Below are 24,170 nucleotides of genomic sequence, written 5' to 3' on the forward strand. Positions count from 1 at the left end.
AAGTAAAATTAAAAATTTTTTGTTCTTTTGTTTTTAAAATAAGAGGAATGAAACAATAAATATTTGTGTTTTTTTCATAGATTGACACTTTTATACCTTGAGACCTAGTTGAAGCCTAGTTAAGACCAAGTTAGCCAACATACGATACGACGACACGTTTTTGTCGCATTGTAGTGGTACAAGCTTAGTTTTCTTGACAGCAGGGCTACTACGAAACTCGGAACTCGAAGTTCATATCGTACCGTCCCTCTCGCTCTCGTATTAAATAGTATAAGTGTCAGAGGGACCGCACGACACGAATTTCGAGTTACGAGTTTCGTAGTAGCCCTGCTGATTATGATTACACTGATTTGGTAGGTACTGACATTTTCTTGAGACATGGGCTATACTTGCTTGACAGCTTGGCTTGACAGTGCGTTGACTGACCTGACAGTGACAATTCGCTCGCGATCACGGGCGGGGCGCAGGTGGGAGCTACGGCCGACAAAAGGAAGAGCTTCAAATTTTCGTTCTATTCCTAACTAATTACTTTGATTGATATCACCTCTAACCGTGCCAACGCCTTATTTTCGTACCTTGGCCGTTCCAAACCAGAAAAATGACTTCAAACACAGTGGCATCAGCATCCGCGGCCGAGGAAATAGACGAGGCGAGGGAGCGCGCTCACTTTCGCGCCGTTGCGGCCGCTTTTAAATATTATAAGTAAGTAAATCGTTCTGAAAATAGTTCTTAATTAGTCTTTGATAAGCTTTTATGGGATTTAAAAAGTTTTCCGGCTTGTTTGGAAGCTGGGGGACGTGAGAAATCTGCATAGCAACAGTTCTTTGTTAGCGGCGGTAGTGATTAATTTAGCCTATTTAGGTTTATAAAGGTTTGTTTATGTCACATACACGTGCCGGACTGTGACCCTATATCCTTAGGTAGTGTTTACCTTAGTTTTCAAGGCTAATTAACTATGTGTTGGTGTTCTTAATAGGTAAATGGTGTCTAATAGGAAGAATAAATACTAACTACATTGTTATGGTTTGGAACAATGTCTGATTGGAATGACTAACATGCAATCTAGTTGGGATAAAGTTTTTATTTTTTGCATGAACTTGTTTAGACATGTCTTGTTGTGGGAATGAAATTAATTTTGTTTGATTTGGTTTATTTTTATTTCTTACAGAAATATAATTATGTGCTACCTATTGTATTTTTTTATTTTAACACATGATTCACATTAACTACAATGCTGTAGTTGGCATGATTCATGTCATAACAATAACTTGGTCATGATTTTTTTATGTTAATGCTTCATAGGAACTAAGAAATCAATAACAGTTCATATGAATAATGATTGGTTTTTTGGAGTCTTTTTGTATTTTTAATTTCAACTCAAAATTTGTTACTTTTATGGTCATCCCGTAAAACCATATCAAAAATACAAACTGAGACATGGATGCGCAGAAAAACCAGTAAAAGATACCAGCTCTGGGAATCAAACCCAGGTCCTCAGCATTCCGTGCATAGGGAAATGCTGGTTTTTCTGTGCATCCATGTCTCAGTTTGTATTTTTGATTGATATCAAAATAAAATAAAAATATTTGAAAAGTATCTGACCATTCACATAAATGAAAAAGTAAATGTTAGTTTTACAGCTAGGGTCCACCCATGAGCCATAAAAAAAAACTACAGAGAGATTGAGATTGACTGTTGTAAATAAGTTCTGCTGACTTTTCGCCTGCTGTTTTGAATATTCATTGTAAAATCACTTTTCATAAATAGATTGGATGATTAAAAAAATATACAGCAAGCAGAGATAGCTGTCCTCCATATACCTAGTGTTTGACATTTAAGTCACCATGTTTGAGACATATGTATTTTTTGTAATTAGCCATAATGTCCCACTGCTGGGCAAAGACATAATAAGTAAGGTCTGACCGAGACTGCTTTTTAATCTTTCTTGGCTGAAACAGAGACCAAGACAAATAAAATAAGTTTTTTTTTTATTTATTTTCATTTTTTTACCTAAAAACATGTTTTTTTTTTATTTGACTGGGTGGAAAATGCGCAAGTGGATCTCCTGATGGTAAGAGATCACCACCGCCCATAGACACCTGCAACACCAGGGGGATTGCAGATGCGTTTCCAACCTAGGGGTCTAAGATGGAATACCTCAAGTGCCAGTAATTTCACCGGCTGTATTACTCTCCACGCCGAAACACAATGGTGTTATTGAAAAGAAATGAATGAGTTGTCACTTGTTACTTTCATTTGCGGGTGTCAGTGAGTTGCTAGTACCACACGTACGAGCCCGGGTAGGGCGACCAATCAAAATCCCAAGGACAGCTTGTGCCACCACGGTAAACTGCCCGCTAATATTTAAATTGAGTGCCGCCTTGGAGTTTCGGTCGCGGGCGAGAAACTCGGCTGTTTTAGGCGGAGACCGAGATCTTGGCCTGATTTTTGGCTGAGATTTGTCAAAACCGAGATCTCGGTCAGACCTTGACAGGGCGAGTTGGACTTTGAGATGTTTATTGACACAAAAACTTACCAAATGTTATTTTACTTAACACTTAGGTATTTAAAATTATGGCTCCTTGACTGTTGGTCTCTTGGAGAGGCTCAGTCACTACGGAGATGGGCTACAGAGAAAGATTCGCCAAGTTGTCACCAACATAGTTTGAAGAGTATGCAAGCGGAAGTGGCAAAGGGTGGGCCACATTGTTAAAGGACAGGTAACTGGTGGGGGAGAAAGGTCCTTGAGTGGCGACCACAAACGGGAAGACGAAGCGCTGGCAGGCCTCCCACTAGTCGTCTGATGACATGTCGAGAGTTGCATGCAAAATTTGGAATGGGTATTGGATTTAGATAGAAATGAAATACAGTCTGTAAGATTCAAAAAAATCTCAGTGTATTTAGTCTCTTATAATAATGCAGTCTGACTGGCCTTAATTAAAATGATTGGAAATTAACATCCCCAAAGCCAAACTATTAATTTCTATGCCAGAGTAATATTAAGTTATATATAACCAGGTTACAAGATAACATAATGCATTTGTTTGTTTTAATCTAAATTGAATGAGCAATCAGTGGGTGATGCAATACTGGAACTGCATAATGCATTGGCATAGTAAAATTACAGATGCTGCTAAATATAGAACAAATAGTAATGATGACGCTTTTTACTTTAAGCACCTGTATTTTTTAACCCCCGATGCAAAAAAGGTGTCTTTTTGTATTTTTTATTTCAACTCCAAAATTGTTACTTTTAAACCTGAAACCATATCGAAAATACAAATTGAGACATGGATGCACAGAAAAACCAGAAAAAGAGACCAGCACTGGGAATCGAACCCAGGTCCTCAAATATGTCTACGTGTAATATGTATGTGTATATGTATAGATGTCGCTAGTGCTGCTGCTTAAGTAGCAAAGTAGAAATAAGCAACCTGAGATATGTATGCATAGGCAAAACTCTAGATTCCTATCCAGCAGTGGTGTAGGGGTTATAGCACGCAGCACCGAATGCTGAGGACCTGGGTTCGATTCCCAGTGCTGGTCTCTTTTTCTGGTTTTTCTGTGCGTCCATGTCTCAGTTTGTATTTTCGATAGGGTTTTAGGGCTCTTCCACGCGACGCTTTTTTTGCGCTCGTTTGTGTCGATACAAACGCAAGTTGAACGCTCAGCAAACGCAAGGAAGCCGGCACGTTTTAACCTCACACACGATCCTTGTGTTTGTATCGATACAAACGCCACGTTTAAAGGCCGGCAACGCACTTGTGACTCTTCTGGCGTTGCAGGTGTCCATGGGCGACGGTAATCGCTTACCATCAGGCGATCCGCTTGCTCGTTTGCCCCCTATACCATAAAAAAAAACGCGATGAAGACGCGCAGAGGACGTCTGGCATTGTAGCTCTAAAACGAATGGACCAAATTCGATGCGGTATTTTATACGTGAAAGCGAGTTTTCTTGCCTTGGCTGTTAGCTATGTTTAATTAGAATCAGTTCAGCCATTTTTGAGATATGAAATTTGAAATGTCGGGGATTTTTCAACTCTTCTAAGTTGCTTAGGTTTATTCAGTATTTATTTATTGCATTCGTGTAACACAAGTTCTTACTGGTAATTTGAACCAGAACTTTGAATGCCGGTATTCTCTGCGGACTCTTTCATGTTAGCTCGAATATTACAACCGGTGCCGCTTCCGCGGCGCGCCGCACCGCTCCGCCACCGATGTCAGTGGGTTTCAAGCTTAAGGGTACTACACAACAGATAAACATATTTGTATAGTATACATACCTACTTAAACACATTTTATTCGTTTACAGACTATGCAGCCTCAATCGCATACAGAAATCCGAGATGATAATCTCGAAACTGCCAGAAAACCATCAGAGAAGGCTGGAGAAATACAAAACATACCTGACGAAGTTCAAGAAATGCCTCGACACCAACAACAGCGTTGTTCATCTGATCATCAAAGATGTGGAGACGATATTTGAAAACGTTGACCACACTGCCAACGACAGCAACGGAACAAATGGGACGGAGAGTTTCGGTTGCAATTATAACAATTGCGAGATCAGCTCGAATAATCAGCATAAGATGCAGCATGATGTCGATAAGGTGACATTTTTAACATAATATTAAATAATTTATTGAATCAAGTGTTAGTTTACGGATGGAGCTCCGTAAAGTAATGCTTGATTCGTTAAGATACGCTAATGTTTAGTCAAGATACACTAATATTTCGTCAAGATACTCTAATGTTTAGTCAAGATACACTAATATTTCGTCAAGATACGCTAATGTTTAGTCAAGATACACTAATATTTCGTCAAGATACGCTAATGTTTAGTCAAGATACACTAATATTTCGTCAAGATACTCTAATGTTTTGACAAGATATTGTAATGAACTAGACAAGATTGCAATGAAATAAAACAATCACTGCTCCTCCCCCAAAATAAAAATTATATAAACCGAACAGTCTCCTCATGTGTGTAATGTCTTTACATCGACAGTGGCAAAATAAATCTTGCTAAAACAGCAAGGGTGAAAGCTATAAAAAAACACTGCTCACTCACCCGCGACATTATGATAGTTACGTAGTATAGAAGTTGCTATCATAAGGTCGCGTGGTGATAGTTGGGTTTGTGTTATTTGTGTGTGTTCTTACGGTGTGGAGGTGGAGAAACTGCATGAACACACATTTCTTGCATAGACGTAGCTATCATAGGGTCGCGAGTGAGCAAAGTAATTGTTTCAGTTCCTTACGTAACTTAAAATTCTTGTGTATTAAAAATGACCATGATTAAAGGTGGTGTCAGTGTTAAAGAACATAGTCCGGGATTGGAGCGAAGTGGGCGCGGCGGAGCGCGAGCAATGCTACAAGCCCATCCTCGACGAAATGGAGGAACGCTTCCCTCTTGATGAGTATAGGTAAGGAGTTTTGGAGTGGAGCGGTAGTTGATGCTTTTACCCGATTGTCTGAAGGAGGGTTATGTCTTTGGAGCGTATTTATGTAAATAAATAAATATCATGAGACACTAATTTACCTAGTCCCAAACTAAGCTAAGCTTGTACTAAGCAACGGATAAACGGATAAACATACTGAAAATGAATGATGAAAATGTTCCACCCTGGTATGTTATTCAATTTCCTCGACTGTATATGCCTGACTTGTTAAGTTTAATTGTTCGAAAATGTTGTGTTTTAGCTTCATTTAGTTCAAAATGGATCCCACTGAAAAAACAGCGTTGCCGCTTACCTTACCATTATGCTCAGTGGGGCCCAGTTTATACAATACAATACAATACAATACAATAACTCTTTATTGCACACCAACACAGTGAGCAGTACAGAAAACGCAGGAAATACAAATGTTTGTTCTCGGGTCTTGGGTGTTTAATATGTATTTAAGTATGTATAGTAACACTAGTTTTGCTAAGCTTACTTTGGGACTAGGTCAATTGGTGTGAATTGTCCCGTGATATTTATTTTATTTATTTATTTATATACATAGAGATACTAAGCTTGCCTTATAAAGCTTGCCTACTAATGTAAGTATTATTCTGTGTATTGAATATGTGTAAATGATTGTTTCTCTCTCTATCTTGTTCACAATATTGTTAACTAATTTATATTTAAATTATCAGGCGTGCAGTTGGGAGCAACTGATAGGTGCCTGTATCTAGCCGTTCCTTGGTCAAGTATACTTTGTACTGCTGATGTGTTGGTCTAGCCGGTTTTTAATTTATTTATTGATTAACATTCAGTGCCGTGACTACATAAAAAGATAATTGGCTAAAATCGAATGCCTTTAATTTATTGCATTAGGCGTTACTTTGCAGAGGTCCATATGAATGAACTAAAAGATTTTCTTTGCTCACCCGCAACCTTATGATAGCTAAGTTTATGCAAGATATGCGTGTTCATGCAGTTCTCCACCTCCACACTGTAACACACACAAATCACACAAACACATCTATCACCACCACCACACTACACTGACACATTTTGAACTCAACCGGAGCTCATCTTTAGAGCAATACAACCGTACACCATGCTACCAGATGTTAGACCAAAACAACACACACCACATCTAAGCATATTAAGATCGCGGGTGAGCAAAGAAACTCTTTTAGTTCATCGAATGCCTTATCTTAATTCTATGTTTTATTACAACTGTTGCAGCGAGCGAAGCCGCGTGAAAGTGCTAGTGCCAGGCGCCGGGTTGGGACGACTCGCATGGGAGATTGCCGCCAGAGGGTACGTACTTACCTATCGCCATTGTACTACCTTTGAAAGTTGATTTTAACCATTAAGTATGTCTTAAAGATTTATCCGTCAAAAACCTACCTATGTGGGAATTTTTAACCGACTTCGAAAAAGGAGGAGGTTCTATGTTCCAATATTTGTATTTTTTTATGTATGTTCACCGATTACTCAGTCAATTTTGGACCGATTTTCAAAATTCTTTTTTTATTCGAAAGGGTACTCTTCTGAGGCCGAGGCAAACCTCTAATTTTATGGCGATTATGTAATTTTTAGCATTAAGATAAGTATTTACATTCAGAAAGTATCATTTTGGTAAACTGGACCTGATGAAGACCGTAGATGACCAATGGAACTCGTCAAAGCTAAGTAACGCTCGCTCGTCTATAAACGATCATGATTAATATACGTACATAAGCGACTAAGAACTACGGGTGAAACATGATTTATTTTCGACGTTTTTAGTTTGATCTTAGGCTTAAAGCAATTGTTTGGTTGTACACTTCGTGTGTATAGTAGACTGTTTGAAATTATTTTATGTTGTGTTATAGATATTGCTGCCAGGGCAACGAGTTCTCGCTTTTCATGCTGTTTGCCAGTAACTTCATATTGAATCACTGTCCAGAGGTAAATATTTATATATATCAGATCAACCATACTACTGACCGGTCGGTCATACCGACTTGTCGACCGTCCCACCGACCCACCGACTGATCGACCATCCCACAGTTAAAGTTAATTTTGGTGGTAGATTATTTTTGAAATTCATAAGTGCTTGTTATAACCTAAATTAAATAAAGACTTCGATTATGATTTTCATGTGAATTAAGTAGGTAAAATTCCGGAATTTTTATCTACGTGCTAATTATTTACATTTAGGTTAAATCGTCAATTACTGGCCACAGTTCAATGACTGGCCACCTTACAGTAAAAACGAATTCTAGTCACCTATAAACAGAGTTCATTTTTGGTTTATAAGGCAGAGGTTCCCAAACTTATTTCGTCTAGCGCCCACTTTGAAAATAAGTTGTTTTGTAGCGCCCCCCATTTTATTTTCGCCTTTAAAATCTCAATAACATATTAGTCTCGCCTCGCCTAATGAAGGCACAAAGGTGAAGATTTTTTCGCGGCCCCTTACCGCCCGCACTCACTTTTATTGTAATAAAATATGAATATAAATAATACACTTAAGTTAGGTAGCAAATATAAATTTAAATGAAAAATATGAGTACACGTAAAGTAATGTAAAATAAGACACTATTCTTTATCACTCGAAGTGTCGGGAGTCAGTACCACCTGTATCGAGTATACCGCCAAATTCACTTGCGGGTGTACGGCGCATGCGGCGTCTTTTGTTTACGCGGCGGCATCCTTTGATAAGAGCCGGCGCGTGCCAAGGCGGCGCGATACAAAGGCGACCGTTTCTAAGCGATTGTATTGTATAATAATGATTTCCAGGCGAACAAGTTGACAGTTCACCCGTGGCTACACCAGTACGTGAACAACACAACGTGCGAGCACCAGCTGCTGGGCGTCACGTTCCCGGACGTGCGTCCCTCCGGGGACAAGCCCAACCCTAACTTCTCCATGACCGCCGGAGACTTCCTCAAGGTACGCCGCGTCCGGGCCTGAGACCACCACGTCACAATAATCCGATGTTTCGTCAAGATACTCTAATATGTCGTCAAGATACTGTAATATTTTGTCAAGATGTAATATTTCCTCTAGATACTCTTATATTTCGTCAAGATACTCTGTTAATTCCGTTCTAATATTTCGTCACTATAATATTTTGTCAAGATACCAACTCAAATATATCGTCATGATATTGTAGTATTTCATAAAGATACTGTAATATTTCGCCAAGATACTACAATGTTTTGTCATAATACTCTAATATTTCGTTAAGATACACTAATATTATGACAAGGTAATTACTTTGCTCACCCGCGACCTTATGATAGCTATGTCGGACATTTTTTTTTTCCATACGGCAACCATAGGGTACGGTAGGGTACGGGTAGGGTTTATGCGCCGGCATTTTTGGTACGAATTTCAAGCCCTGCTTCTAACCGTACGGTGTACAACCCAGGTTTACACGGAGCCTGAGGAGTGGCACTGCGTGGCGTCCTGTTTCTTCATTGACTGCGCCCCTAACGTCATAGAGTTCATCGAGAGGATATACCTCATACTCCAGCCGGGCGGCTGCTGGATCAATCTGGGACCACTGCTCTACCATTACAGGTATACTCAATTTTCGCCTGTCTGTCAGTAACCATTTAGAATGACCCCGCACTGAATACGTTTTGCTTAGGGGAGGGGCTCTACTAATATTGTTTGACCACAATCACGCCTGTTGGTAGGCGAAGATGTGGCCTAAGGTGCACGTTTGCCTAATAAATTACCATTCCCCTAGATTTGAAGGTGGCCAGATCGTAGCGATCAGGGAACACAGAAGCTGGAATTCCACTTCTTAGGGCCGCCACATACACTCGAAATTCCAAAATGGACTTCCGAACGCAGTAAATCCATACAAATCTATGATAGGTCCACATATAAACAGTAGTTTTCCGTCAGAAGTTTTCACCGATTCGGAATTCCGCATGGTGGCCTGTGGGTACAGAATACGGTATTTGACAACTCCTGATTTTGCCAGATCTTTATATTATTATGAAAATATAGATATACAGATAGTGTTTAGCGAAGAGAAAATTTAAATCGGTTGAAAATTGGATTTATAGTGTTTTTTTGAAAAATCTATATACCAGTCTCTTTCTCAAACGCTTTTTTCTATGCAGCAAGTCTCTGTCTAATCTTGAATTTCAAACCTTTATAACTTTGTTATTTGTAAAGTAGCTTAAAAATTGTTTTTCTATCGATAACAGGCATTGTGTAGTTTTAATTTATAAAACATACAAAATAGTCAATTACCGTATTGAAATAAACGTATGTATGTCATGTGATGTATTTCGATCGATCAAGTTTTTCTTATTCTTCGTTGCCATGGTTACGTCCCCTGGACAACGGTTTAAAATCATGGGTTTCTATATTTTTTCTGTGCTTAAAATTCATCGAGCGTGAATTTTTGTGGTAGTTATAAGTACATTATTTTATGGACCGTCTCCTAAGCACACCAGCAGTATATATTATAACAGTTATTTTAAGAAACTCTGTCACTGTTGTCTTGTCTCTTGGGCAACGGCACAGAATAACGAACAAGAAGAAGTTGATTCGGAATTCCGAGTGTATGTGGCGGCCCTTAGCTGATATTCATAGATACTGTTGCGGCGGGATAAAAATATAAATATATTGAAGAAGATCGTTTTATTGGTTCATTACAAATTACAAGTCAAGTCACAAAATCGCCATCTTGAATATGGCAAAGCAGTGTAGCGGGGGAGCATCCCCGAAATGCGCTATATATCCTCACAGGTTCGAACTAACAGAGAAGCCAACAGTTCTCTCGGTTGATGAGACCTCTGTTAGCTCGGCTGAAAGTAGATAGATGGCGCTGTGTGTAACAGATACCTACAAATTAGATTAACTGTCAAAATTTCGTCTTATTCCAGAATCGTATTATTATCTTTTACACTGAGCCACGTCACTTCTCCCTTTGTCTATGGTTTTAATTTTTATTTTTTTATTTTTTTCTCCGTCTGACTGGGGCAAAGGAACTGGCTCATGCATACATGTTTATTTAACGTTTGGGCTCCACAGAAAACCAGCGTTACTGCACATAATGTGCGGCAACACATGCTGAGTGGAGACCCTTTTTGGTATCCTGCCGTGTCACCTAGTAACATAGTTTTAGTGCTAGTTCTAGTCTTAGTTTTAGGTGGTACTTTTTGGAGCCAAAATAAACTTTTCTTTCTTTCTTTCTTATTACGAGTAAACAGTAGTAAATATAAACTTTTATTACAGTGACATGCAGACAGAAAACAGCATCGAACCCCCTTTTGATATACTACTGGACATTATTAGAGACGTCGGTTTTGATATTTTGGTGAGCACAACTTTTTACTTTTTTTTCGACTGCATTTTTATGTAAATTAGTTCAGCGCCAAATTTAAATTACCAGTGGCTGGTTTGACTTACAATTTGGTGTGTACAAATCACACGCATTAAGATCTGCCTTAGCGGAACCCTAGAAATAGAGTCGTATCAGATATTTGTGCACGCGTGCATGTTTGTCGAATATGTCTGTCTGTCTGTTATAAAGTAAACAATTAAAAATACGCATCACTGTCATGAAATTGACCCAAATCAATATAACGCCGCATTTGCGGACTGCGGTCTTCTTCATATGGTAGTATCTCGGAAAATTGCTAAGTTCCCGCAGAGTCGCAAAGAAAAGCAGGGTTTTTAGTAAAAGCGTGAATATTATTTGTCCGTCTTGTGTCCCCGAAAAAAGTGACGGAGTAGAATTTACTGTATGGGACATAGCGGCATTTTTAATTTTTCTCTAGTTAACCTCTTCACCGCCACATAACAAACGAAGTGACGTGCTCTGTACGCCACAGAAAAACCAGCGACAAATCAACTTGATTTTTAATTCCATTGCAGAAGGATTAATTTCGAGTTGAATGTTGGTCATGTATAAGATAACCGTGGCGTGTGAGGCATTCCATTGGTTGTCACGACTGGCGGTAAAGAGGTTAAATAATAGTTACACCGAAAAACAACAGACAGACAAACAATGGCACACATTTTTTAAAAGACATAAATATTTTCGTGACAATAGTGATCAGAAACAAGGCAACGAATATTCTAAAAAAAAATTATGTTCACAGAAAGAACAGACCGGCGTGAAGACGAAATACGCGCAGAATCCTAACTCCATGATGCAGCATGAATACGATTCAGTTTTTTTCGTGTGCAGGAAGCCTTATTGTTTATAAATTAACTAATAGGGATCGCCAGGGCCGAATTCAGAAAGTTGAGAATCCTTAGCGCGGCGAAGGAGAAGAGGCCGATAATTATTCACAGAATTAAAGGAAATTTGCATTTTTTAAACCTCTTTTGTGGGGCTTTTGTGGAGGCCGGGCGCTGTGGCTCCATAAGCCTTCCCTAAATCCGGCCCTGGTACGCGTGCACCAATGGGGGGCGAGTGCCGCTGTCTCTGTTTCGCGTATTCGAACGCACATGCGCGTTCGCGGCTAGTAGCGATCCGTTAAACGTGTCGCTCACTGATTATCCTGCCTCGCATAGGGTTATGTGAGGTAAAAAGACAGTCGTACATAATTGTATTAATTAAAGTTAATCTACTGTCACCTATCCCTCATTGTTCGTGTGATTGGTGGATGTTGGACGGATGGAGATATTTCTATACGGTTTTAAGGTATTAAATATGATTTAAATGTAAATTTTGTTTTCACGCCCGTAATAACAAAGTAACCACTATACTTCAGGCAGGACCTTTGTCTACAGTGGCGCCAACTGGTGAGTGCGAAAACTTTAGCCCTCATTACAAATCACATTCAGATCTACTGGGCGGGTCTTTATTTGAGCGTTTATTCCTTATGAATTTCGGGGGTAAATTTTAGTTCACATGATAAAAGATTCTGATATAGTTTCCAGGTTATCAAATAGAAGTAAAGGACGTCTATAAAGTAGTCGCGGACAATGTATAAAATAAATGCGTCTCTCTCGCACTTGAGCAGGACACGCTTTGTAATATTTATCTCGTTATATATTTGTCTCGTTCACATCGACCGCACCGCGCCATGCTGTCCGCTCCTATTCGTTTCCTCGTTCACCCGCTCACTCCGAAGCTTCGAAGCGCAGCTAAAGGAGCGCGGACCCAGACCGACACCGATTAAGGTTGTTTACGAGGAACTAATTATTTTCGGTCCGCGATGGGATTTCCTTCTTTTTAGTTCTTAGTTCAGGCCCGGCTCAAGCCCACAGCCCATTCATAAAAAAATGTGACCACGAAAATGAGGCGGTTGGTGACGCTCGAATAATGACTCCCTATTTTGATTTATTGTTTATATTTCTCTACCTCGGTCGAAACTTTAACGTAAAAAATGACAAACAAGTGAAGTTGCAGAGCAGAAATATAGTACGTAATGTTAGGAAATTATTAAAAATAATCTTATATTATGAAACAAATACATAAACATTTTCAAATAACCGAAAGGGGGGGTTTTAATAAAACAGCATGGTAAACAAGTAAGTGGGCTACCTGGTGGTAAGTAAGCATCATCGCCCCGTTAAATCCTAGTTAGCCGTTAGGCATAGGCCATACATACGCCTAAAGTCTTCCATTAACCGGAATCGAAAAATGATAAAAATTAGACTTATTAAATAAGTAATTGTCTAAGGCCTTGTGCACACCGTTTTTTTAAACGCGCCGTGGACTCGCGTTTTTGTATATACAAACGCAATACGCACAAGAGCTGTGTGGCTGCTGAAAGAAAAACGCGTGTCGGTGGTACGTTTAAAAAAACTCGGCGTGTAAAGGCTCTAAAAGTGAACGGGCACTCAGAATTCACTAACGAGTCATTGTATTACTGTCAAATATGTTTTCCTGTATAATAATAATAATTAGAGGGGTCCAAGTTCATTTTGTGACCGTTGGGTCCCCTGAATGTTGATACAAGTATGTCACACATTTTTGTTATAGTGTCACAAATCATCTCTAAACGCCACATAACAAGGTCAAAGGAGCGACCACAGCGCTGCTCAAAATACGGAGTCATGGTCATGACTTTACCGTATTCTCTCCACAGCTGTTCACGGCACGTCCCTGCGATTCCGTACCGTCTCTGTATTTTGAGCAGCGGTGTGGTCGCTCCTTTAAATGTCTCAGTATGGCGGTAAACTTTTAAAGAATAAAGTGACAGTTACATTAGTAACAACTTTATATTTATTAGTCAATAAGATGATACCGAGGTATTGGTTATTTAGTCATTTATTAAATTGCATGATTATTATAAGAATTTTTGATTGGCTAAGTTCGGTAGTTTTCTGCCGCTTATACATCACACAAACTCATAAGTATAGATGTACTGTCACCGTCATATGACAGATAAGTATTCGAAAATGTTACTGCAGTATGACAAGGTACAGATGTACCTAGTGAATAATTCTTTCGCATCGTATTTCTTCGGAAACTATTTTGTCATGTTACTTCAGTCAGCCTCAGTGTCCATCAAGCATAGGGGAAGGTCGCATCGAGAGATTAACCTTTTCGCCGCCACGTCAAATACAAAAGACATCACCCATACGCCAGGTGTCTATATTGCAATGCGTAAAATTGAACCTCGACACAATTGAACGAAGGTTGCCTTTGCATGCAAGTAATGGACATATATACACCGTGTTATTTTTGATATCCGTTAACTTTAAGGGAACAATCTACATGTCAAATGAAGTTAATTTCTCTATCAGTCCATAACTAACCCGTGTTTAATTCATACATATTTAGCAAAAGAAAGTTGTTGTTGTTGTTTCTTTAAAAAAATATGGCTCTGTCCATTGGAGGACAATTTTGCCAGTGTCTAGTAGTTTTTGCCGTTGTACGGTAAAAAAATTCTAGAAAACGAAATATGAGAGGTAATGGTAGATGAACGATGACAGCGCGAATCGTGAGTGAAGTTGATTGAATCAAAAGAAAGTTAAATATGTGGATTTTTGATGCCTCTCATGTGTCACGTCAATGTCACTTGTCAAGTTTGTTTGTTTTACAACTTAACAATTAACAATGAATGTGAAGCTATTATATGCAAGAAAAAAAATTTTTTTTCGAAATTTTATATTTATTTTTTATTTTCGCGAAAAAGTTAATTATCAGGTAGTTCATAGCAATGAACTGAGTCGTCTGCCGAATTTAACGGATATCAGAAATAACACGGTGTTTAGGTCGCTGCCGTGGAACCTGCGGTGCGTATATATGAGTCGTTGGCGTCGAAAAAGTTTATAATCGATATAGAGTGGTTAACACCAAAGTTAAGATTTTTATTCCATTTTTGTTTACACTATATAATTTAATCGTGGGGTTATAACATCTCAGTGTGATATAACTCGAACTTGTGGTTTGACATTTGTCACTAATAAATAAAGTAGCCTATTTGTTCAATACAAATGTGTCATTTATTAGTACAATAATTCATAAACACGTCGGCAGCATTTGGAAGTTGTCGTGTGTTCTGAATATTCACGATAGGAACGGATTATTCACTATATTTGTACACAAATGATTAGTTAAGAGTGTTATTTTATATTGAACGCTAACTCTAGGAAAAAACCGGTACAGGAATAATGGTATCAATACCGGTATTGCCAAGGTTGATACCGGTTTTGCGAGTCCATGCAGTGTACATACGTAGTGTTTTTTTCTGAAAAAAAGTGATATAAATTAGTCATAATGTTATTGTGTGTTATGTTCCTTTTCTAAGTTGGTTATTTTCTTTATTTTTTTATTAATTTGGACCTTGCGTGGAAGGTCCAAATAAAATACTTAAATGCAAATAAGCAATTTTGAAAAGCCCTAATATTTTGTTATTGTTTATAATATTACACTGGCTAGTAAGTATGTGTGTTTAGTTTTTAGCGTTATTATAATAAATGAACCCACAGAAAAAAAACAGAACAGAACCATTCTCATCCTTTTTGAAGTCGGTTAAAAACCTGAAGCGTTTTTAACAGCTAATGCATTTAAAAAAGTCTCATAAATATAAATGATACACTCTTCATTAGGTTCATATTTAAATATCAAAAACTAAACACACAACTTTATAACGATAGGCAGCGACTAGTAAAACGAGGTCTTGTATCTATTTAATTACACTTTGCCGAGTGTTTGCGAAAACGCGCTCGGTGGGGTTGAACCTTAATGTTTATTTTAAGTTAATTAAAATTTTCTGTTTCGTTTCAAAATTAAGGTTGGAGAAATTTTAAGTTTTGTGAGCGTTGGTTGTTGTTTTACACATTTTATTAAATTGTAAAGGCAGGTTTACTTTAGGTTGAATATCGTTTCTTTTTCTATCTCACTGGGGAATCGCAGTTATTTTGTATAAAAAAAAAACATTGAGCGAGACCATTCGTATTATAGCTTAATTAGAATAAACCTGCCGTAGACTAAATTGAGACGGTCAACGATGTTTTGTTATTCCTTTTTTTTCTATAAAAAATAAAAAAGGCAAATATTTTCTAAATCTGCCAATTTTTTTCGTTTGACCGTCCGATTGCCGTAAAGTCGTAAGCATACCGGTGGTACCGAAATCAGTACCGGTATTCTGATACCGGTACCGCGCGTGTGTGCTCGCGGCCTAAAAATTGTTTTTAATAATGACTGTTACTTGGATAACTAAAAATGTTTACACGTATTTTGAAAATGTTCTCGTTGGATTTTAAAACAAACTCTTGCATAACTCGCTATATATCCTCGCGATATCCTGCTACTACTACATAAACGACATAACGTCTGTACACGCGCCAAATGTGTGCGTAAACTATGTAGGGCCGTCGCTCGCCGCCGCCGCGCCGCTCGCCGTCACTCCATTTGGTAGCTATAATGATGATGAATTGGGTTTGTATAAGTATAACGTCGTTGAAAGTGTAAATACTTGTAAAAAACCGTGTAATAGTACATTGTGTCTTAAGGGCGGTAAACAAGGAATTACGAACGAGAGTCTATTAGAAGCCCGAAGTCGAAGACTATTTTTTTTCTTAAATATTTATTATTGTAAATTACTCATTAACATAGCCTACGCGATATGAGTTTGTTGTAAAATCCATAATTGAGTGCTTTATTTTATAATCTAAGTTCACAAAGCTGGCTTATTAGGGAAAAGTATTAAAAACTCATTTTGTTGTTATATGTTGGTTCGATAGTTATTTTGGAGATATTGCAGGGGCAAACTCGATTTAGTCCATAGGTTATTGTCTAGCGCGCGAGTATCATCGTGTGTACCATCTCTTTCTATCACCAGCTTATACGGTTTGACGGAAAGAAATAGCGAACACGATTGTGATGGTGCGCGTTAGAAATTAAATCAACAGTTGGATTGGGAATCACAAAAGCATTTTGATATAGATACATTCAGTATTTTTGTTTTGGTAGTAAAATCTTTTTATTTTGTTTGAATTTGATGCTTTCATATTATATTATGCGCCCTGTTTGTTATGTCAAATGTTAGTATACATTTCGTACATTATACAAAATGGCATTATTCCATGTAAACGTTATGGCAAAAGTTATGCTTAAGTGTTATGTTATTTAAACATTAATCTTTTTAAAGTTATGCAATTTGATGTTATGCTAAACTTTTATTATGATTTACGTTGTGAGCCAGAACGTTGTCAAACAAAATGTTTTTATGCTGATTCAACCAAAGATTTTGAAGTTTAGATACGCCTTTACTATACTTTGACTGTGCCGAAATGTCTTATAACTCCGAAATTTGGAATCATGACAGAGAAGGTACCTAATGTTGGCAATTACGATAAGACAGAAAAAGATGGCACTGCTTTTTCAGTACCGCGCCGCAGCGTCTAATGTTACGATAATTTTTCGCTGCGAAGGCATATGTAAACTTGTAAATCTTTGGATTGAAAGTCACCTGGATAGGAGGGTAGTTCTACAAGCATTTCAACCGCTATCAGTCTCCTGTCGCTTATACTGAAAAAATGAGTCAGGTAGAATGGAAGAATTTTATAAAACGATATGGTGTGCATGTACAAATTTCTTCAATATATGCGACAGGAAACTGATAGCGGTTGAAATGCTCGTAGAATTACCCTCTTATCAAATACATCTGGTACGCTCTGATGGATATACAAGTATAGTTGCGTTCGTCGTTTTATTATTGCCGGTGATACACGTATTGGATGGTTAGTTTTTTGGGATTGACAGGTCAAATCCAATTTGCCCTGCTTTTGTGACTTCCAATAAAAAAGAATACAAATAGGATCTCCAAACTTGTTACGTAAACGTCCAAGAGCTAATACTTAGCTACCTTTTTATACGTAGGTTTTGTTAGCTTAGACAGTCGCCAATGTTCTTTGTTGTTGTTGTCTTAGATTTCGCTGAGCAAACTGTTGTCAAAAATAATACGTATGCATATTGATTTGTTAGATTATTTTCCCATAATATTTTTTTCTTTGCAGCAAAATTTCATTTCGCGTTTTTTCACGAATTTTATTTTTACAAGCCTGTTTTTTTCATGAAGCTTATTTTCACATTAGCATTCTCTTTGTGTCGCATTTTTCCCCAGTCGCGTTTTTCCCCAATCCCAATCGGTACAGAAACAGTCTCGACGGAGCTCCGCTTACGCGGAGCTCCTATCCTGGGTGGTTTTGGCCCCTCGGGCCGATGCAAAACTAACATAACCTAAACCTACCTATGAGCCGTTAAGCCTGGTTTTGTGGTTTAGTAGTGGGATACATAAGACTCGATGGGAAACAGGAGCTAGGTGAATCCAGGGCTCCATCGAAACTGTTTCTGTTTCGATTGGGATTGGGGAAAAACGCGACTGGAAAAAATGCAACTCAAAAATAACGCGAATGTGAAAATAAGCTTCATTAAAAAAGCAGACTTGGAAATATTGCCTTCGTGAAAAAAAGCGAAATGAAAATTTGCTACAATGGTCTAACATTTAGTATCATCTGGTGACATCGTAAGGTCACAGGTGAGCATTTCATTTTTTTTTCAGTACGTGTTTGGTATTGCGTTACTAAGTTTGGAGACCCTAACGTGGTACATAGATTAAATATATTTTGGTAATGACAGATAAAGTGTCTAACATTTGGTATCATCTGGTGACATCGTAAGGTCACAGGTGAGCATTTAATTTTTTTTTCAGTACGTGTTTGGTATTGCCTTACTAAGTTTGGAGACCCTAACGTGGTACATAGATTAAATATATTTTGGTAATGACAGATAAAGTGAGACCTGAGATTATGTATTTTACAGCATCGGGGTGTTTGCGTGGGATGTTAGGTAAAGCAAGATGGAAATCTTGTTCTAGCTCCTTATCATACCGCCAAGACAAGTAAAATATACACCTAGAAAATATGAATACCATTGTCTACTAGAGCCATCTTGCAGTAAAAAAATACACATGATTCCTTTATTCTGCGTTTTCGTTCTCAGCCTCTAGTGGTCCACTGTTGAACAAAGGACCTTAAAACGCTACACTGAACGACAGTTTACCGATACAACTAAGGTAATTTCAAAAAACGAGCATAATAATTTCTCAAAGGGCCTGCTTATGTTATGGATGTCCATGGGCGGCGGTGATTGCTTTCCATCAGGTGACCCGCCTGCCCGTTTTCCCCTATCATAAAAAATCTCCAGTGTTTGCTGCTCGCCGCTACATTGCATCCGGCATCAGGTTTATTTTATACTGCAAGTGGTTTTAAGTATTTATGAGTTAAGTTTGCACCTCAAGTAATAGTTTTATATCTCAAACTAAAGACTTGCTAGTTGTTATAAGTACATTCTAAAGAGATGAATTATATCAGTTTATTGGATAAATTTGTGTTTCTTTTTTACCACATCAAAGTCTGAATTTCATACCGGTATTTTCGTACCGATTATGACGTACCTACCGTTAGGGGCTGAAACCGCCGTCGTAGCAGCAGGGTTAGGGTGCGAATTACATTAAAAATTACACACTTGTTCATGAAAATTTTGTGCAGAACTTGAATAGAGCACGCAATGAGTTGCACATCTATCTCCACCCGGTGAAGTTTGCACACGAGCTTGTTTCGGAAGTGCTCTGCCCTATTATGGAGTCGTATTATCTATTATTACGCTTTTTTTCAATTTGGACAAAAAATCTTTACTAGGGAGTTCTATTAAAATGAACTAAACCGTCTCTGTCGAACGAAAATCAAGAAAAATACGTATATTTTAACTACTTAACCTTTTCATACCGGTATTTTTGAAACGTTTCTGTATTACCGATATTTAAAAGGGGCCGATCAGTTTGACAACTAGAATTAAAACAAAAGTCAAGCTCAATCCGTCATAGTTTTATTCAAGTACTGTATGAAGTATCGTCCGATTTTATCTGTCTTTTCGTTGGCGTGGTTCATCTTAGCGAATGTGAGGAACTGGCGCCGCAGTCGCAGCAGGCCTTGAGGAGTTACCAGTAGAGCAGCACCCGACTCCAGGATGCAGCCAGGGTATTCTGGGAACCTAAAATAGCATAGTTTTTACAGATCTTAGTGAACTAAATGACCGATGAATTATGTTTAATGAAATTGACCCGGATAACTCGCGTAGGTTTGAGTTAAACTCGTCATTATCATCAATATCATCATCAGCCGGAAGACGTCCGCAGCTGAACAAAGACCACTCCGAGATATCCGGGTATTAACGTGAGATATCCAGGTATTAACGTGAGTTATCCGGGTATTAACGTGAGATATCCAGTTATTAACGTGAAATATCCAGTTATTAACGTGAAATACCAAGGCATTAACGTGAAATACCAAGGCATTAACGTGAGATATCCAGGTATTAACGTGAGATATCCGGTTATTGACGTGTGATATCCGGTTATTACCTAACGTGAGTTATCCGGGTATTAACGTGAGATATCCGGTTTTTAAGGTGAGTAATCATTATAACATTAATTTCGTAGTGACACGAAATACAAAGCAACTACGCTATGCCACTTCCAGTCTGCGTTAGCTCGGAGTTTCGTTGTCTTGTTTACAACTCGGCGCGGCGCACGGATCTTACCTGCACTAGCAATAAGTATCGGCAGAATGCTGTCGGAGTGTTGTATTGTTACCTACCCCCTTTTTATGTTCTCGCTCATTATAAACATACATGTTTAATTTTAAGTTCTCATAATAAGTGAATTGTAAATTCTTAATGAGAATAAATGATCTTTAAACCTAACCTAGTAATCCGGGTATTCACGTGAGATATCAGGTTATTAACGTGAGTTATCCGGGTATTGACGTAAGATATCTGTCTGAGTGAGTCGGTAGTTTAATGAACGATTATAGGGATCGCAAAAGGAACTAGTTCTTTACGGTACGGTCAGTATAGGGAATCATTCCTAACAGTTCTAATCTTAGTTCCTGTACTCATCATCAACATTATATCAGCCATAGGACGTCCACTGTTGGACATAGGCCTCCCCATACCTGTACTACTCAAGCCTAATTATGAAAGACTGAGGCTATACGTCACCACTTTTTTTTAGATGATAGGGGAAAACGAGCAGGTGGGTCACCTTATGGAAAGCAATCACCGCAGCCCATGGACATCCATAATATAAGCTGAGTTACGGATGCGGTGGCGGCCCTTTGAGAAATAAGTCATCATCATCATCTCAGCCATAGGACGTCCACTGTTTGACATAGGTCTCTCCATAGACCTCCAATTGCTTCAATTGGCAGCAACTTGCATCCACCGCGACTTTAACGAACTTTGATACGCTACCAGCTCTTTGTGTGTAGTCGAACCATTTCATTCCTGACCCACTGTAGAACGTTCTCACAGTAAGTGTCATAATGAACTCCCTTGTCAAACAATGCAGGTGCAGGTTTTGCAGGTGGTAGGACTTTGTGCAAGGTCCGCCCGGATTGCTACCACCATCTTGCTCGCTAATCCTGCCGTGAAGCAGCAGTGCTTGCACTGTTGTGTTTCGGCGTGGAGAGTAAGACAGCCGGTGAAATAACTGGCACTTGAGGTATTACATCTTAGGCCTCTAGGTTGGCAACGCATCTGCAATACCCTGGTGTTGCAGTTGTCTATGGGCGGTGGTGATCTCTTACCATCAGGAGACCCACTTGCTCGTTTGCCATCCAGTCGCATTAAAAAAAAAATGCAATGTCACTATGACTTCTTCATTGAAAAGGTTGCACAGTGAGTCACGAGTCAGTTGGTTTGATAGTACCTACTATACTAAAAAAATATATATTTCTCACCTAATTTCGCTGCCAGGGTTTATTTGCCTGGATTCCAGTATCTGCTTTGAGATGGATTGTGTGACTTTGTCCAGTTCGTAAAGGAAGTTGGTTGCACTTAACGGAGGCTACAATAAAACATTATTTGTTTAGCATTCTTAGATGTTTCATACATATGATGATTCATACATGTTTTGTTATGTTTTATTTTTTAAATTTTATCAATTTAATTAACCAGTTTAATTTTATTATCATTATATTTTTTTGACGATTTTAATGAGTTTTAAACTTGCAAATTATTTGTATGCCTGTGGGCGAAACATAGTGATACCAATTACGTTGTGACACCTTGTGTATATTGTAACCACCTATGTTGACAAATAAAGATACTTTGACTTTGACTTTAGATTAGGTGTGTTTATTTATTTGTCAACAAAAAAATACAACATTAGTTAAAACACCAATGCGCTGTAAAATTCGAATTACACAAAAAGAAACAAAAACACTTAAAAGACACAAAAATGACATACAAAAAAAAAAGTAATTAGGGATGTTGAGTAAGCATGTCCCACTTAATATTATAAAGGCGAGAGTTTGTAAGTCTGTTTGTTTGTTTACCTCATCATCTCCAAAGAGCTTGCTTGTTTTAAGAAGTGGCCGCACCGCTGCTTAATAAAGTCCGGACGTTTACGGCACGTCACTGTGATTCCGTACCGTGTGCGTATTTTAAGCAGAGTGGTGTGGAGAGCATGCAATAAAATCGCATCGGCACGTCACCGTTTTTTAAGCAGCGGCGTGGTCTCTCCTTTATGCGATAAACGCTGCGTTAAACGCAATGCATTTGACGCACATTAATTTGCATCAAATAATATAACTATCAAACATTGTCTTACGCGAGGTGAGCGCAGCGGCAAGCGCATGTTAGGTAATTAGATTCTTCTTCTTCAGCGCGTTTTCGCCCACCGTTGGGCATACGCCTCTCCAACCTTTCTTCATCCAGATCAACTAATTAGATTATCTGATGCAACAATTTGCACATCAATATGTGCGTCGAACGAAGCTCTTAAAGCGCTGAACCGATTTAGATGAAATTCGGTATGTATACACAGTATACACTACACAGATAGTTTAAGTATCAAGGAAGGACATAAGATATTTTTAACCGGGAGAATTGCATAGTTCCCACAGGATAGCGATAAATGAATTCTATGCGGATGGAGTTGCGGGCAACAGCCAGTTGCTAATAAAAACAAATAATAACAAGAAGTACATACATTCTGTGTACTCTGGTTGGGGGGTGGTGGTTTCTTTTCAAAAAGGGCGCTGTAGACAGCCTCCAGGTCCAGTTTGTCCTGGGGTTGCACCGTGAAGAGAGGGCTGTCCCAGCGGTTGTTGCAGTTCGGCTCTTCGAACCTGTAACAGTAAATCCAGGAACATTTCATTGTATGCAAGCAGTTTATGCATTGTAATAAGTAACCCAGGAGATGTTACTGTGGCAAGGAGCTACAATAAAAAATAGAAATAGCACGAAAGGCAACTTTTTATCCCAACATTTGACTTGTCACAACAGAATGAAATTATGAATTTTTAACTGCTGGGGTAAAAGACATGAAATTTGGAAGGTGTTTTATTATGCATAATTAATGAAACCCACAGTGTAATTCTCATAAACTCCCCCATTCTAATTTCAATTCAATAAGCGAAGCCATGTTTAAAGTCCTGTTTAGTTTTCCAACTATAATTCATATTCATATTAATTTATTCATTCTTATTCATGTGCAATTATTGTTCCTTACCGAAACTTAGTTAATGCATTAAACACCTCTTCACTGTAAGCACTGGCTGCGGTTTCAGGTGGATCAGAGCTCAACCGTGTCAGATTAGACTCCCATGCTTCTTGGTGGTTCCGGATGGTAAATACAGTGCATTGTGTGCATTTTGATGCTTTGGACGCACAGTAAAGTTCATAGCGGTAACCTGAAAGACAAGTATCAGTTACTTATTATTATTTTAATAACACAGGTTAACATTTTGGGAAAAAAATCGAGACAGTTGGTCCGTAATTGAAAATATTGCAAGTCCGATTTCAAATAATGAAAACTGTATTACAAACCTTTGATATAGTTGCTCCCATCCAATATAACGACATTATCTTTCCCAATAAGCTTTAAAACCTCTGATTTAAGGTATCCGCGCACTCTTTTTTCTTTCTGCGAGTCTAAATATGTGGCGTTGTGTTCGTAACCCAACTTTGTAATAGCGTCCTCTTCAGAAATGATTTCGACCTGTTTCTTGTGGGCTGTCTCGAAATACTCTTTTAGCTCTTTCGCCCTCGTTGTTTTTCCGCTCACAGGGCACCCGCAAATAATAATTAAAGGCATTTTATAGGTTATTTCCAAATGACAATATTGCAGTCGGGCTCAGCTGATTTGACAGCTGTCATTATCAGTTTTTTTTAAATTTTATTGAGATTAGCAATTGCATAAACTATAGAGCCACCAAGACGCACTTATGATAAAAAAAAATAGGGAATTA

The 24,170-nt window shown here is 38.4% G+C and overlaps 2 protein-coding genes across 2 annotated transcripts; one reads left to right on the forward strand and one right to left on the reverse strand.

The window, feature by feature from the left end:
• The first annotated feature begins 407 nt into the window (after positions 1 to 407).
• Positions 408 to 15,219, forward strand: LOC141443179 (carnosine N-methyltransferase). The gene is made up of 9 exons (XM_074108388.1): positions 408 to 702; positions 4,313 to 4,610; positions 5,305 to 5,426; positions 6,681 to 6,755; positions 7,313 to 7,388; positions 8,220 to 8,372; positions 8,854 to 9,005; positions 10,683 to 10,764; positions 11,552 to 15,219. Exons 1-9 carry the CDS (start codon positions 599 to 601, stop codon positions 11,657 to 11,659), a joined length of 1,170 nt encoding a protein of 389 aa, XP_073964489.1. The 5' UTR covers positions 408 to 598; the 3' UTR covers positions 11,660 to 15,219.
• A 4,502-nt stretch (positions 15,220 to 19,721) lies between these two features.
• On the reverse strand, positions 19,722 to 24,138 carry LOC141443478 (protein KTI12 homolog). The gene is made up of 5 exons (XM_074108797.1): positions 23,749 to 24,138; positions 23,432 to 23,612; positions 22,910 to 23,048; positions 21,657 to 21,763; positions 19,722 to 19,908 (listed from the first exon to the last, which is right to left on the reverse strand). The coding sequence occupies exons 1-5, from the start codon at positions 24,014 to 24,016 to the stop codon at positions 19,728 to 19,730; spliced, it is 876 nt and encodes a 291-aa protein (XP_073964898.1). The 5' UTR covers positions 24,017 to 24,138; the 3' UTR covers positions 19,722 to 19,727.
• Between the last annotated feature and the right edge of the window lie 32 nt (positions 24,139 to 24,170).

The sequence above is a fragment of the Choristoneura fumiferana genome, chromosome 27 (genome assembly GCF_025370935.1).
Source record: "Choristoneura fumiferana chromosome 27, NRCan_CFum_1, whole genome shotgun sequence".
In the NCBI taxonomy this organism is placed as follows: Eukaryota; Metazoa; Arthropoda; class Insecta; order Lepidoptera; family Tortricidae; genus Choristoneura; species Choristoneura fumiferana.